This window comes from Tiliqua scincoides, chromosome 2 (assembly GCF_035046505.1).
Source record: "Tiliqua scincoides isolate rTilSci1 chromosome 2, rTilSci1.hap2, whole genome shotgun sequence".
Classification (NCBI taxonomy): domain Eukaryota; kingdom Metazoa; phylum Chordata; class Lepidosauria; order Squamata; family Scincidae; genus Tiliqua; species Tiliqua scincoides.
The window spans coordinates 41,465,787-41,483,411 of record NC_089822.1 but is presented as its reverse complement, the minus strand read 5'-3'; the positions used below and the strand labels follow the sequence as shown (position 1 = coordinate 41,483,411).

The following is a 17,625-nucleotide window of genomic DNA, read 5'->3' as shown; positions in this document are numbered from 1 at the left end:
GTTCTTTTTTTGTTTGTCTTGGTAAATCTCCACTCCATTCAAACACTGCTGTGGTTTTAGTCTGTTGGAGTGCCCTGGAACTTTTAACATTCTTCGTGTTATGCCTACTGTATTGTAAACCTTGGATTTCTCATTTCCATGTATTCGCATCATGTTAAGTCATTGTTACCCTTTGGTGATGGTTATGAAAGGATACCCAACTTTCTTCTTGAAGTTGAGAAGAGGGAGGTGGCATTTCCATAGTTGAGGTTTGATTAGCACATTGTGACTGTAGGGGAGATCCCTTCCTCCTCGCCCTAATCTGAGAGGAAGGTGGTGATTGACTATATTGGGGCTGAATGGCTATGATGGGCCTCTCACCCCTACAGTGCCAAAAGAAACTCCAGCCTTTTTCTCTAGCTTCAGATGGAGACAGTAGGAGCTAAACTGCAGTAAGTTTGTTTTCTAAGCCCCAATTTTAATATCTGGCTCCAAGGTTGGAGCTAATGAGGGGAGAACCATCCCCTCTGGTGTACAGGCCTTCCAAGGCTTTCCACAAATTTCCCTCCCCTAAAGAAGAAGGGTTTGCCCCGATCAGGGTAAAAGACTAATGTTCTAAGCATGCTTACTTTGGAATAAGTTCCATTAAACACAGTTGGGCTTACTTCTGCAAAAACATGTACTTAAAACATTGTACTTAAAAGAAAGGGCAACAAGGCTACCAAAGCCCTCAAAAATTTGTACAACCTGTGCAAGGCACCTCCATCTCAAAGAGACTAAATTCTTGGTTTTTAAATCAGGAGCATGGAGTGACTTAAGATGTATGTGGAAGAGGATGGTTTTTCAGTTGTCTAGCTTTTTTTGTTGGCAAAAGTAGAGGTTTTTCATGTACGTACATATAATCTGCAATAGTTGTAATTTGACACCCACCCCCTGTAGATTTCAGGACTGTGAAATCTTTGCTTTTTTATTAATATTGTGGGATCTACGAATTGAACCCCATTGACTTTGGGGTTGGGCAGAGACATGCACTTAGAATGAGGGATAAGGTGCTCCTGAATCCATTCTCAGCTTTTAAATTTGCCAAAGCTGGCAAATAGTTTTTTCATACAAAAACACAATCCTGGTTTTTCCCCTTCCTTCATTTTAGTAGCCTGAATTTGTGGGGAAAGAAACTCATTTTTTTTTATTGTTTAATGGGAGTGAGAAACCCTTGCTGATTTAATGCAGATTATCTAGAGATCTACCAGAAGATCCCAATCTATCATCTGCACAATTTGTTCTATAACTCATGAAATATAGTGTATATACCTGTATGTATGTAAAATGCTGTTCCTTGCACTGATATTTGCTGCTTGAGACTGATAGATCTAGAAGGATATGATGTAAATTGGTGTCATGATGTTTAATTTGAAGGGAATTAATAAATTCTATTTGACAGTTAAGCGAAACTACCTTAGCTGAGGGTTTTTACTAAAAGAAAAATCAAAGAATAATGTTGTATTGCATAAGAAATTTGTACCAAGGTAAAAGAATTCTACCCCATAGTCATAATGCACAGGTAATATTGCATCTATAATTTTTAGTAGACCTTAATTAAATTTAGTGAGGTGTGTCTGATTTGCAGTTTGGAGCAAAGTATCATCATGTACTTAAAAATACACATTTCCACATGGCCTGTGTCATCCACTCCACCATTTCACATTCACAGGCTGCCCCTTCCTACATTTTGAAGACTCTCTTCTTCTTCCTCAGGTGTCCGGTATGTCACACACTCAAATTCCCACTTAAATCTTGCATCCTGATCTTCTTTAGGCCTATTTCACAAGATATGTAGATCTTTCTACTTTTGTTGGATGGCCACATACAGATTTGTGTCATACTACTATTGCGTTCAGACGCTTTGTTCTGTTGCTTGGTTTCAAATCTTGCATGTGCTCCTTTCTCTCTGAGGAGAGGTCATGCTTTCAGTAGAACTCCCCTTGGTAAAAGTGGAGATTAGTACAAAAAAAGTGTGTAGTTCATCATGCATCTGTTCACAGAAGCAGTACAATGCCCATATTCTAGATGGTTTGAGTCAAGGTTTTGCTTTTCTAGTACCTATAATTCCTGTTAAAAGACGGTGTTTTTCAACATTCCATGTTGAATAACACTGTTACAAGGTTTTTAGAAAACTCATTGAGCCCAAGTAGAGCCCAAATATCTCTTCTGAAAGATATCAAAGATATTGAGCCCAAATATCTCTTCTGAAAGAGGCCTAAGGCTTTCATAGGCACACAGTGGATTTGTTGCAGTGCATTGCTTGTCACAGAACTCTCACTTAGTGTTCATGCTGCACACCTATGTCATTTAAGTGGAAGAATTAAGCTGTTAGGTGGAGATGTGCTTCTCTTTCAGGACATTCTTTCAGGAATGGAAAGCTTTGAAGACTGCATGATGAAATTTAAAAAGTAGCTTCTGCACTGTAGCTGAATGTTTGGGGAGGTGTTCTATGTCATACTCCTTTGATTATTTTAAATGTTAATATAGGTTATATATAGAACTACATAGACCAATATATTTATTTTATTTATTTATACAGGTATTTATACACTGCCTTTCTTTGGTCGTCAGATTTCTCCTCTGACTTTAATCCAAGGCGGTTTACATAGGCAGGCTGTTCTAAACCCCCCCCCCCCCAAGTAGGGATTTTTACAATTGAATAGTTCTAGTCTTTCATAGAACTCCTCGTTCCAGCTGGATTCCTTCCTGATCTGGCCTCTCTCTATCCCTTCGCCTCCCACGCTCCACTTGACGGCTACTCCTCTCTGCCAGCAAGGGTCAGCTCATCAGTATATCAGTGTGCTGTCAATTCTTGGGTACTTCCGGTTGTTTTGAACTGGCAGCCTCAGATCTTCAGGCATACAAGGTGGCAGCTCTACCAACTGAGCCAGACCTCCTGCCCACCTAAAATATAGGTTACTTTTGTTTAGCTCAAGGAATTTAGAGTTTCTTTCATAGACAGATGGTGAGGTTCCTCTTGTAGAAAATTACCCAAGATGGAGCTTTGACAAAAATTGCAATAACTTGTATAATAATAGCTTTTACTCATACTGATACTTTTTTCCCTTGTTAATGTGTTAACATTTTATAGAACTGTAGCTGATGGTGGGTTTTCTCTCTTGAAGTATAGCATCAATATTCCCATTCAAACTATTGCATGCATTTCATGGTTGGTTATGATCTGCTTTGCCAGCTGCAAGGTGGAAAAGTGCATTCAAATACTTTAATAAAATACGAGCTTGCTACAGAAGGAGAATCTGTGTATACGCTTTTGCAGTATGAAATTCTATTGGCCTGACTTAGGAGGTGAATGTACTGGGAAATAACTCTTAATGAACTCAGTGGAGCTGTGAAACTACATATTATGTGCCGTGTTCTTCTCTTGTAACACATACGCTCTCTCACCCCATGCTGTGGTAGTGTTTCCCTGCCCCCACTACTGGCAGCCAGTGATGTGGAAGAGGGAAACTCCGGTGAGCCTGTTCATGAGGCTGGCTGAGGTGGTCATCTCAGGTGATAGACGGATGGTGGGAATTCACCAACCTCCTTCCACCTGTTTCCACTGCATCTCTTCTTTCTTCTACTCCTCTTGACTTCAGAAAAATAGAATAGAGGAATGGTGTGGAAGTGTAGAGGAGAGGAGAATGGAGGGCTAGATTGTAAATCCATTCATTCTGCACTGTTTTCTTTTCGAAGGGGAGCAGTGGAGGCTGTGGCTGGTGGACTGCTGGGGATGGAGAAGACAGTACAGTGGTGCCTCGCATAACGAAATTAATCTGTTCCGCGAATCCTTTCGTTATGCGAAATTTTCGTTGCGCGAATCACGTTTTCCCATAGGAATGCATTGAAATCTAATTAATGTGTTCCTATGGGCAAAAAAGGTCAAAACGAAGTCAAATTTGGTTTACAAAGTGTTTATTACGTGCTCTTTAAAGGCATACATACTGTACAGAGGATTTCTAAAATTTGAAGCTTACACGAAATTTTTAATTTTTAAAAAATTCGTTATGCGAAGCACGGACCTAAAAAGTTTTCGTTATGCGAAGCACGGACCTAAAAAATTTTTCGTTATGCGAAGCAAGGCCAGAAAGTTTCGTTATGCGAGTTACCAAACTCAATCGAAAAACTCTTTCGTTATGCGAGTTTTTCGCTGCGCGGGGCATTCGTTATGCGAGGCACCACTGTATTTGGAATATACAGGCGAGGCATCTGTTCTTGGACCCCCCACGGATACTGAAAACCGCAGACAATGAAATCTGTGGTTCTGCCCCCTTAAACCCTCTGAAAGGCCCCATAAGCCCTCCTGGTTTCCGAGGGCCTCAGAATGCCTTAAAAGGCATAAACACGTCACTTCTGGTTTCCTAAGAGTCATTCCGAAGCCCACAGAGGCCACAGGCGGATGCGTGCAAGCTCTGTGAGCTTTAGAAAGCCCTCCAGAGGTGACCAAAGCACTGCTCCTGTCGGCTTTGGAGGGTTCAGGTTCAGCCAAGTCTGGCTCAGCCTGGGTCCGGGGGACCTGCATTGAGCCAGATCTGCAGATATAAAATTTGCGTTTAAACAGATTTTTTTAATGGCATAACATGGGAAAAATGATTCTATGTGTCATGCTGGAAAAAGGAAGAATGTAACATGGAAATGCCAGTGGCATACCCATGATTCAGATAATGTATAAATATGGCAGATAATATAAAAAGGCAGATAATGCCTTTTCTTGGTAAAAGGGAATTTACACTGTGCATGATTGCAGTGGCTTCTTGTGATTTACAGTTCATTTTTTAAAAAGTTAGAACCTATCTTAGGATTCCAGTTTCACTGGAGATTTAAATGTGGACTGTAGTCTAGTATTTGATACTTTGACTATATAAATTCTGGCCTGCTGATACTGCTGAGTTGATTAGGACTGTGCCTGATTAGTATTCAAGTGTCAAAAGTTAACTCAAGTTGTGCATATGTGTCAGTACTTTTTTTAGTCCCAGCACAGTTGCAGTAGCACTAGTTCCAACAATTCTTAATAAGTTATATGATTTTGTCTATGTAGTATGAACACTGAGAAGATTATACGCTGCATTGTTCTTTTTATATGGACATAAAATGAATTCATGCAAAAGAAGCTTATGTAAAAAACACGAGAAGGAAAAATGTTAATTCCAAATTTGTAATGGAAGTATAATAATGAACATGATTCTACACTGTATTAAATCTAGTCAGGGAGAATGTGAATGCATAAATGCTTCAGTAGTTTTTTACTCACTGTACATTTTACATGAATAACTTGTTTGGGGTATGTGCAAGGGTAATGCATGCCATGCATTTTACTATTGCATGCACTATGTTTGCGTTTGTGTTTGTGCATACTTTTATCCATCATGTGCATATTTTTGCTGGAATGAGTGCATGAGTGGTTTTTGTTTGTATTTGATTCTTCCTTTAGTAGAGTTCAGTGCAAAGATTTCATTACTGGAGAACTTGCAAAGTAACTGTGAGCTCATTTGAGCAACCCGCCTCATCTTCTACACCTGCAGACTGCCTGACTAGAGTTAGACGACATATAAGTGAAACCTGAAATTCCAGGAAGTAACTGTGACTGCATCTCTGAAATATTAAAGACAAAAATCAAGCATCCCCCTCTTTTACAAATGGCAGTTTAAAACTTTTGTTTAATTTTGTAAGGAAAGGGACATGCAATTAACATTATCCTAAATGTTATATTTCTAAAATATTTCTGCATTCTGTTTTGGTCCCATATTTCAACCAGCAGCCTCTCAAAACAACTGACATAAATATTTAGGTCTTAGCCTGAAAGGGCTTAGTGGTAGAAAGAGCATGTTTCAATTTAATAGCTTGTTTATATTTGTTTGGGTTCCTAAGAAATTGCCTTGATTATATTAATCCCACACTTTTCGTTGTGCCCAAAGTTACCACCATAAGTTTCTGCTGCTAGAATATAAACTAATACTCTCATGGTTGAACTAGTATAAGATCTCTAGTTAGACCAGTGATGTCAGACTTGTTTCATATAGCAAGCTGAATAGCGTTCATGGTGCCTGCTGAGGATCGGAAGTGATGTCAGTGAGCAGGTGAAATCATTAAGTGATGTCATTAAGCAGATGATGACCAGAAAGAAACACTTTTTCTCACTTAGGAATTTATTAGCTACAAATAGAAGAGAAAATATGCAAGTATTATATTTTCAGGATATGGGAGAGTCCAATTATCACTCGGGCTGACCTTTCAGCAGTGATAGCTCAGTGGTCCTGGGAGAGCTCAACTATCATGTGGGCCAGGTGAAGAGCTTCCATGGGCCACATCTGACCCACAGTCCTTATGTTTGACATTCCTGGATTAGAATATGGATCTTGTTCTTCACTCATTATAATTATGCTCTAAATTCTGCCTAAGTTAATGACCCTCCTTCTAACTAACCTTGGAGGTTATGTGATATACCTCCGTTGGCTTAACAAAAGGCACTATGTTCAGTGAAAAATTTGTGGATCCTGGTAGTCTAAATAAATTGAATTCTTTAGCTATTTTTGTATAAAAATGAGGCAAACAAGTTTCCAGTGTGTTATTTAAAGAAGCTAATTTTGCTTCTTTAAAAACCCTGCATTTGCACTAGTTGTTTCACATCACTTTCTCTGCTAGATAACAAAAGCAAGGGTTTGTACAACGCAAATCCTGAAAAAGTCCCCCCCCCCCCCAAAAAAAAAAAAAAAAGGTTTTGGAGAAAATACCACAAAAGGATCCCATTAAACCTATAGGCCACTACCTGGTTAAATATCCCCAAAGCAAGAAGTGTGAACTGTTCTAAAAGTCAGTGGAGAAAGCCTGCAGTTTAATACAGTAGTAATTTGGCACCCACAAATCTGCTCTCCCATCACAAAATGTACTGGCAGAGATGGGTGTTTGTACCCTTTCTAACTTGGGTCTTTGTATGGGAGGCAGAAATAATTTTTCAATACATCTATGGTGCTCATAGAGAATCATGGTCAGTGACAGCTTCTGATTTGTACTCCGAGTATGTGTCACTACTCCCTAATTTTTTGCTAAGTCACATGATTTTTTGCCCCCTCCTCTCACCTTGAAGGAGCAAAGTGAAGCAGACTTCACAAGATCTTTTAAACTGCACTTACAGGATGAAAATGCCCTTTGCCTTCTAATGCACATCGCTGATTTGAAGCAATAGAAAGGAAGATAAAGTTAACAATCAGAGTTTTAAAAAACTGTGGTATGCTTTATTCTCTGAGAAATTAATGTGTCAGCTCCATAGGCTGCTACTCCATAGGCTGCTGCTCCATAGGATGCCTACTCCATAGGCATCTCCCAGTGTTAATACTTATTCATGACTTTGGGTTCAGATGAGATCATCAAACATGAGCCAAACTAGATATTTGTACAAATGTGTGTGCTCAGGGCATGCTTCCAATCAGAAGTGCCTCTAGTTCGTCAAAAATTGTGGTGGGGGAGTGAACCTGTTTGGAACTGATGCTCCTGGGAGCTTCATTAATTCTCTTTCTACATGCATTTATCACTCATCCACCCCCAAAGTGACAACCTGGTCTGCAGTTTCAAATCACCAGGAAGGTGGTTTTCAGCATGAAATAAGCATGTGATTGAAGAATTAACTCGCTAATATCACATACCCTGGTTCAGACTGGGTTCATCCCTTATTGCAGCTATTTTTGAAGAAAGAGACATGTTTCTGGTTGCAAACATGCATCTAGTGCATTCATTTGTAATGCATGCATACCTTGGGCCTTTTGTTCTTGAAATAGAACTCACAAGAAAAATGTGTAGCACTCCCTTACATTCTTTGCTTTTATTACTGTTTTAATTGTGCTTGGCATTAGAAATATATTCTGGAGGTGGGTTGCATATGACATAGGATTCAAATGACATCCTTATAAGGGTGAAAATTCTGATTTTAATCTGCTGATAAGACTGTAGCTTCTAGAACGGAACTAATGTCCTTCAGTCTGAAACACTAATTTTGAATATAGTTCTAAAAAGTGTGTCTGTTCTTTAAGTTGTAAGTAATTGTGTAAGTAATTTGTGCTTTATTTTTTTTAATTGACACCTTCATTTTGTTGTTTTACTCCCCTTTCCTTCCTCCTTTTTTCCTTCATGAAATAAGTGGAAGTTCAGATCTGTGTTCATTGTGCTTCTGTGTGAGTAAGTGGGTGTTTGGTTTGTCTTGTGTAACTGTTTGGAATGCGTCTGATTCAATATGTGCATCATTCCTGTGACAGTCATTTGGCCTCCCCTCTTTTGTATGAATGAGTAAAAGGTGATTAAAATGCTTTATTTCATTTACAGACAATGCTAATGAGGAAGAGTTGGAAAAGATCAAGTAAGGTAATTCTTAGCATGTGATCTTGAGAAAAACTGAAATGTTACGTTGCCACTTCAGTGAAAAGTTACGACATACAGATGATTCTCTGTAAAACTGTTTCATAATTTTGATAATGGAGGCCTTTTAAGTACCAAAGAAACTTCCAGTGTTTATAGAGTAAAACATTTTATAGTTTGTCTTCATTCCTTCAAAATGTCCATGTACTTCTAACTAGATGTAGTCAGGAAGGTTAGTTAAGATTTATTCTTATACATCATGCATTTTTTTTCATACTCCATGAATGCATTTTTTGCAAGTCCCATCAGATAGTACTTCTTGAGGTTTTTTTTAAATGTTGAGAATAATTAACTACAACCATAGAACGCACATCTTAAGACCCTTATAGTGTTCCCTTCAGGACAAACAAGTGTAAAGGTGTAGTTGGACATAATTACTACTGTAATTGGTACTTACCAGTATTCTCATGATGCCTTTTCTCATGATGCACAATGCTCTGCACCTCAGAAGTTTTTAATTCTAATCAGTCACACATTGACCTTGCCTCATCTGCCTTTAAAATGCATAGAAGTAAAATCTGACTATCATGAATGCACAGGTCTAATTGTATAAAAGAGAGCAACAAAAATGTTCCTTACAAGGAAAGGCTACAAATTTGAAACTTTTTTAACTTGGGGAGGAAATGATAAAGAGAGAGATGGTTAAGGTTTGTATGTTGTGTATGGGGCAGAGTGGATAGAGATAAGTTGCTCTCCCTTTCTCACAGAACCAGGGATCATCCAAGGAAAGTGATTAGGAGGAGATTTAGGATAGATAAAAGGAAGTGGCAATTCACTCAGCACATAATTACTCTGTGGTAAGGCAAATTCATTGAAGACAAGCTAGCTAGTCAGTAGCTACTAATCATGATGGCCATGCATTGTCTCTGGGTTCAGCAGCACTATGCCTCTAAGTAACAGTTGGAAGGAACAGTGTTTTATAAGAAGTTTGCCTTTCTCTCTTGCCCGTGAATTTTCCAAAGGCAACTGGTAGACCAAATTGGGAACCAGGATGCTGGACTACATGGGATTTTGGCCTGATACAGCAGGGTTTTTCCTTATGCTGTGTAGATCAGAGGTTCTCTTAGTACAATTTTGTACTTATGACATAAAGACGTGAGTAAAGAACCTTGTTAAAATGGTAGAGGATATGAGTCTCTCTTAGAGGTAGGTTATAGAAAAAGGGATTTAGGTTTCCAACTGTGGCTTTAAGAGGAAATTAATCACAGGCAGCTTTTAGTCACATTTTTGACATTTAAAATATAGATCAGGATTAGACTGTTGTATTATAGCACACATTTTTGTCCTCACAATATGTTTAGTGGCTTCCCTGTTTTTTGTGTGTTTGTCACATAAAGTCTGCTTCTGCCCATCTAGTTTATATTGACAGTACAGGTGGGACCTGGTATCCATGGGAGTTCTGTTCTGGAACCACCACCCCCACCCCCGTGGATACTGTGGTGCACATTTAAATGCTTTAACAAGAAGAATAAAAGAACCAAAATCATGTTTTTACTTTTTGAAGTGGTCAAATCACACCATTTCTCAGCCTCTACAGCAATTTTTAGGTCTGAATGCAATCAGAGACAACCCTGGGAGGAGCAATGAACCTCCATGCAACCCAGAAGTGGGTCTTTCAAACATTGACTGTGCAAAGGTGAAAATGTGATTTTGGCACTTTTTTCTTGTTAAAGATATTTGAAAGTGGATGCTGTCATCTGCTGTGAGTCAGATCCACAGATGCCAGATCCACGGATTCAAGGATACCAAGGTCCCACTTCAGAGGTTGAAAGAGGTTAAGTTCCCAACAGGAGTTGGTTAGTTAACTAAACCAGAGGCTGGTCATTTCTGGTTATCACAATTGCACTTGGCTGGTGCAAGCCTACAGTCCAGTTGCTTCTTTTTCTTCACATAATTCTTCTGATCATCACAGCTTATGGAATTATCAAGACTCAAAGAAATGTTGGAAGTAATGAACTGTATAATTACTGGCAGTAATTCCCTCAATTGCAGCAGCACTTTCTCTTGTCGCCAAGTATATGGGAATTGATGCTGGTCACTTCTGGCTGTTTCTAAGTACAGCCTTGTTGATGTTTACCTTTCTCCTTGCAGTTTCATATTTGAAAGTCAGGAGGGATTCCATGGAAAGTAAAAGCAACAGGCTTGCATGTGTAAACCAGCCCATTAACTTGCTTCATGTGGTACTTTTTGTATTTGAAAATATATTTCTAGAATACACTTCCACAGTTTATACATGTGGAAACGAATAGTATACACACAACTCATGTGTTGCCAGCAAAATAGATATGAGCTAGATCTGTTACTGTGTATAAATGTATGATGTAGCTCCAAATGGAAGGAAATATCTGGGTGTTTGAAATTGTTGGGAAATTGAGCCACCAGAGTGATGTGGCTGCAAAGAAAAATTACTATATTGTGTGTTTATATACAGTTTTGATAATTCATGTTTAAGAAATACATTCCAGCTGGGACAAGTGCAAACAACAGCTATTGGAATAAAGAGATACAAAAAAGAATCTGTCTTTCAAGAAAGGTTCTGAAATTGTACAGCTTGAATAAAGAAGCTGAAAAGTGGATCTCGAGAGAATTATTTAGAATGGACTAACAAACTTCAAGTATAAGAACTAATGAATACAAGCCAGACATTAGCATTGATTGGTTACTAGAAGTCAGGTTTTAGTTTTTGAAATAGCCTTCTTTGAACAAATGAGAGCAAAGATTTCTTGTTATTCAGATGAATACCTTTTGTATGTGGTGTAGTGTTCATTTTTTGTGTGCTGTTAGTCCCATTGTGATCTGCTGTTTGTTCTTTCAAATTGTTAGGATCATGAAGGATGTGGGTTTGTATTATACATTGTCTTGGGAGTCCATAAATCTGAACTAGGACCTGAAACCACAGACTAGTCTTAATTTGTGTGAACTACACAGAACAAACCAGAATTCTGCAAGTTGGGATGGAATGCTAACTGCCGAACATTTAAAATGCAGAGTGGAAGCTTTTAATGTCTTTCTCTTGTGAGTGGGAGAGGGGAGTGTACACAACTGAGGATTGCCATGGCTCATTCACAGTAATCTTAAATCATGGCTTTGACAGTCCCAGATCAGATTATCTGTGTCTATATCTTCAATTCAGTTAAGTGAGATTCCCTCTGAATTACTTTAATGAGAAGAATCTTTTAATATTTATGATTAGAGAAAATAGCTCATGTATATAGAATGCATACCAGCTTAATTTTCCTCATATGGACTCTTGAGAGGTGACATGTTTACCTCACCATCTTACCAATGTGTTTTGGGTAATAGGTCTCATATTTCAAATCTTGTTGTTTGTGGAACTCCTCTAACTGAAGCTTTTTTAAAGATTGGTAGAGATTGATGGAGAGTGGTGCCATTACTTTTCCAAGAATTCATGTTTGTCATTCAGACCAAGTACTAACAGTGCTAAAATCAAGCATTGCAGGGTGTGGTTTTCTAAATTAAAAATTAAGATTATATACTTGATAAATTCAAAATGTTTTTATATAGTTTTATAGTAATTAGTAACTGGAGATGTTTCAAACTGGTTGTATAGGCTTGTCCCAGTAACTGCAGGGGATATGTTCCTGTCTTATTCTCCACCCCACCCCACCCCATGGATACCAGAAGCCATGGATATGGGAGAATACTATATGAATAGCAACACCGTCCCCATGGGCCCATTACAGTTATCTTTGTTGTATAGCAGATATACTTTCAGCACTGGTGGTGGTGTTGAACAATTTTGCTTCACTGAAGAGCTGAACATGCAAGCAACTAGCTTGCATGATACCAAGAGACTAGCAGGAAGCAGGAACTCCTGCAAGCACTTCTTGCAAGTGCAGCAGAACAACAAAGGTAATTTAATGGCTGGGGGGGGGGGTGGATCAGTGAATACCTGGTTATGAACCTGTGGATATGGGGTGGGCGATTGTACGTATATTAAATCTGAGCTTTAAAAATGAACAAGTGACAAATTGTCATATATGATTAAACATAATTTTTTTATTTTTCCCTATAAAAGTTGCTTGGTTTTTAGAGCTCATTTTATGCATAGCATTTGGTAAAATATTGACAATGTATAAACTTTGTTCTGGTATGGAGCTCAAAACAGACATGCACAATAACAATAAAGAAGTTAAGGGTTGGCTGCCTGTTTTCATGAAGAGTTTGGTATTCTGCTCCTCAAGCTAAATGTGATCATAGGCTGTTCTGTGTGTATAATAAATTATAGTGTACAGTATTATAGTGTATAGCAGTATTGTATGTTGAGGCAGTGAAAGTGGTGAAAAAGATTGGCTGAGTTGGTGTGATGGCATTGAATGCTCAAGAACATGCCAGTTGCTCAGGAACAGGAAGTACATTTGTCAGTGTGTACGACCTCCAAAAGCCTCAGCTTTCTCTCATAGTCCAGCTGGTAGTAGGAAGGTTCTTGGCCACTGTAAAGACAGGAGAAGCATAACATAAACCAAAAGAGTTAAAACTATATACTGTTGTCCACACTCACTTTGAAAAATCTGTGGTCCATCCAAACCAGAGAAGTTTGCATTTTGGCTAAGCAACAGACATTTTCTGTTTATATTTCTGTCTGTTGTTCTCTTTGTTGCGCTGGCAATCAGCTGCTGCATTTCATAGTACTACTAACTGCTTTGTGAATTTTCTGTATAATTAAAGGGTAGAGTACAAGTGTTCTAAAGTAAGTAGTAATGAAAGGTGCTAAACAGAGGTAACTGAGGAAAATACAAGCACTGCAGGGTGTGGTTTTCTACCCTTCAAATTAAAAATTAAGGTTATGTATTTCAAAGATTCTCATATCTTCTAGTCAAGGAAAAAAAGCATTAATTAACCTAGTTATACACACTTTCACTAACATAAAACAAGCTTGGATATTCATAGGTAAATTGTAATCTTACAAAATTATGAATTTATTATTCTATTTCTCTCTACTTTTCTTTAAATCACAGACACCTTATGTGTGTTTAACCATAATAACAAATCTTTTAATCATTTTTGTCATATTTGTTGTAGGTTTTCTACAGGCTTTTTGTGTAAAGAATCTTAAGTGTATCAATAATACAAGAAGGCAGTTTTTACTCCCTTTTGATAATTAGTTCATTAGAATAAGTCAATTATTCTTATTTTGATTTTTTTTTAAATTGATTGATTGATTTTTTTTTAAATTGGAAGACAATTGAAATTGAAAGAGTAGATTTATGGGAACTGATCTAGTCATCTGATTGAGGTTGCGTATGGATGTGATTGTTGTCTAGTTGTATTTTTGTTTTATGTAATTGTGTGTTGGATTGGCAAAGGTGAAATTACAGTTTAACAAACTGCTCGAAAAGGAATATTAAAGAAAATAATGGTTCAATATTTTCTGTTTTTATTTCAGTGAAACAAAACATTATTGATGTTCAGCTGCACATCACCATCCAAAACAACTTTGAAATGGACGTGTATTGGCATAGAATAAATTGCCCAGTAACCAAAGCCACATTCAGAGTAAATTGGTGGGCAGGATAGATAGCTTTGCAGCACAAAATGGCCTTTTTGGCTTGTACTTAGAGGAACTATCTAAAGAATTGGTTGGACGCTCGCTCTAGGTGTGATCTGGAAGTTGCAGTTGCTGTAACTCACCAACATCACTTTAGCCTGGCCTTGATTGAAGTTAGTGTTACCAAAAGGGGCTGTTTTGTTTAGGGGAATTAATATACTACCCTTTTTGGAAACTTCAGGATCTCAGGCTAGATAACAAGACAGCGTAATGCAAAGAAAATCCTTTTTAGCTTGAAAAGTTTTTAGTTATTAAAAAACCCAGCTCCACCCTTCCCAATGTATATTTTTTTTAACAAGCAAATGGATTGACGTTTAGTGAAGCCATTGTGTAGTATGACTATATCACAGGGTTATCATTCTTCATTTCTTTCTAACATTTTTTACCCTGCTCTTAACTCCAAAAGAACTCCCAAAGCAGGAGGCAATTCAAGAAAAAGAGTAAACACAACTAAAGATTCCAGTGAATTAAAAACCCAAATCTAAAAAGCATGAACAGGTTTTTAAACCTATTAAACCAAGGAGTTGCACCCTTGCTGCAAACAACTTAACACCAGGAGAAATTCTCCAGGGAGAGAATTTCAGGGCACATTGTGTTTATATTTTGCTGTTGATGTTGGCAAAATACATAGCCTAATGCATTGCCATCAGGGCCTTTCTGGCAGAGAGGCACCATATCAATTTGAAGGTAGATAAATAACATGACCATCAAGGTATTTGTCCCCTGGTCGCTGCCTCTTGTTTCTGATGTTAGGACACCATTGAGAACCAAAGTTTTGAGAATGGTTGCAGTAATTGGCTAGGTTATAATGTTGGGGGAGGGAGTGGTCTTGAAAGCCCCAGGACCTCTGTTTAGGACTTTCAAAGTTAAAACTTACACTTTGAGTTCCGCTTGGGAGCTGATTGGGAGCTACTTTAAAAACTGGTGAGATGTGTTCCATACACCTGGTCCCCGTCAACGATCTAACAGTATTCCAAAACCATATTCTAAAGCAATCCCACATACAGTACACAGTGCTTGTAGTCTTACCAGCCGTACCCATCAGAACATGACTATTTCTGAACTTTTCCATCATGCTAGTTATGTGAATCCACTCATTGCGTGGAATCATCCTCATTAACTTAATATTGTGTGCGTTAAAAAATAACACCTGCAGCATGTAAGCTAGGAATGCAAAGGTAGAGAACATTCTGGTGAAAGGTGAGAGTGTACAAGTGACCCACCACCACTATAAAAATGATGATCTAGTTATCTGGTCAAAGGTCTGTTGACACAAGTGATTATTGCTGATGTTCTATTTTGCCCATGAGACTGGACAGTGTTCAGTTTCATGTCCTGGCTGTTTGTGTATTTCTTTTTTAGTAGCCAGCCTAGTTTGGCAACCAGTTTCAAAGGCATGGTTTGCTTGTGATTTAACTAAATCAAAATTCTCTCTACACCTGAAGTTTCAGACCCAGAGTTTACGCCTGTCAGATGTGTACAGAAAAGCTCAACTATGGAGAGGAATAGTCAGTGTCACTTTGATTGAGGGTCGTGAACTCAAGGCCATGGATCCAAATGGACTCAGTGATCCTTATGTGAAATTCCGACTGGGACATCAGAAGTACAAGAGTAAGGTAACTTCTTTGAACTCTTTTCCTAAATGCTCCTGATGGTTTTAATGTACCTGAGTATATATTTGTTAATATATACTAAGGAAAGGTAGATACAGTCCCCCACCCATATCAGTGAACTCGGTTTCCACTGTTTCAGTTATCTGTGGCTCACAAATTCCCCCGTTGCACTCATGACTCATCTGTTTTTCTTTTGTTTGTCCTCTTGTTGCTGTTTCCTGTTCTATCTGCTTTCCCACTTCAGTTGCTTGTGTTGTTGCTGCTGCTGGAGGAGAGTATAGCATTTGCAGCCCTCCAAACTGCCTTAGTGCCTGTTGGTTAGCACTTGCCTCCAAGTGCTAGTGCTAACAAGTGAGAACAGGAAGCAATTTGGAAGGCAAGCGCTAACAAGCAGTTGTGAAGAGGAAGCCATTTGTAGGGCTTGTGCAGAGCAACGGTAAGTATAGTGTTCGCTGCTATCAAAGGTTTTAGGTATCAATGGTAGCAGCAGGAACATGTTTCCTTGTGGATACAGTAGGGAGGACTGTATTCTGTACACTGGAAAAATCTGTCCTTTATTTTCCTCAGTTTGCCAATCTGAACTACTGAGTAGCCTGGGGTTCTTATTATGATTAACTGTGTTGTAGCTCTCAGCTACAGTAGTAGTAGTAGTAGTAATAATAATAATAATAATAATAATAATAATACAGGTATTAATATACCACCTTCCTTGGTCATCAGATTTCTCCTCAGACTTTATTCAAGGTGGTTTACATAGGCAGGCTATTTAAATCCCCGTAGGGATTTTTTACAATTGAAAGAAGGTTCTATCTTTCAAGAACCACAACATTTCAGGTGTTTCTTTCTGATCTGGTTTCACATTCTGGCCTCCATCCTCCCACGCTCAGAGCAGATGGAATAACTCGGCTCAGCTTGTCAGCTGCTTCAACGTCGCATGGTGCCGGTGGCCTCAAACTGGCGACCTGCAGATGTTATCTTCAGGCAAACAGAGGCTCTACCCTCTAGACCAGACCTCCTGCCCTGTACTGACAACTATGTTATGCAAACTGTAGGGCTTCTGCTTGTCTAGTGAGACTTTGGGCTCTAGTGAGACATGGGCTCTCCAACCTTCAGAACACCCTACAGAGGTTAGGGGAGCACAGTTCCCCATGTGGGTTTGACCTGCAGGTTTGGGGACTGCAGATACTGATATCCACATGTCTTGAATTCAAGGAAACAGCAGGCCCACCTATACCCTCAGTTTCAAAAGAGGTTTGTCCTGTGGCATGCAGTGTGTTTATGTGCGTACATACACTGTTTGAGAAACTGACACCTAAAGCCTTAGGGGTCTGGAACTAGTTCTGTAGGTCTCTAGGTCCTAGCTGTTCTTCTGTACTGAAATAGTGTGTGTGTGTGTGTGTGTGTGTTTTAAAGAGGTGTGGTGGTATATATAGTAGTAGTAGTATTAGTAGGAACTTTTACTGGCATAATAATAAATATTATAGACAACACTAAACATTCAACAAAAACATAAACTAACTAGCTTCCCTGTGGCACAGAAATGGAGGTCTTGTGGTATATGTGATTTTCACTTCACTACTACAAGGCAAAAACATGTGTCTGTCTTGCACTGCAGCTAGTGTTTTGCAGAAATGTGTGTGAAATAAATTTCTTATTCTGAGAATAACATCTAGCAATAGCTTTATATAATTCAAAAACAAGAAAAACTATGTGCACTTTAATACAAACTCTGATTTTAAGATGAATATCAGACCAATGAGGATATAATACAATGCTGTAAAGAGGGTGGTCAAAGTCCCAAGGATGTGTATTTTTTTTTGTTTTGCTTATCCCTGTTTGAGATGGTGATGCAACAAGCCCTGCAAACCCCTCTGCAACTTCAAAATCTGTGCCATCAGACACGTGGCAAAGGTGATGAGTTTTTTTTTTGTTTGTTCTTTCTCTTTTGTTCCCCCCACTCCAAGATAAGAATAACTGAAGCCAATTCAAGGTACTGATATTGATCTTTAAAGCCTG

General features: G+C 38.6%; 1 protein-coding gene across 1 annotated transcript in view; it reads left to right on the top strand.

Annotated features, from left to right (window-relative positions):
* Positions 1-17,625, top strand: part of MCTP1 (multiple C2 and transmembrane domain containing 1) — a 254,641-nt gene that overhangs the window by 74,505 nt on the left and 162,511 nt on the right. Inside the window, exons 9-10 of the mRNA XM_066616140.1 lie at positions 8,335-8,373; positions 15,442-15,612. Coding sequence (XP_066472237.1) covers positions 8,335-8,373; positions 15,442-15,612 — 210 coding nt within the window. The remainder of the gene's footprint in view (positions 1-8,334; positions 8,374-15,441; positions 15,613-17,625) is intronic.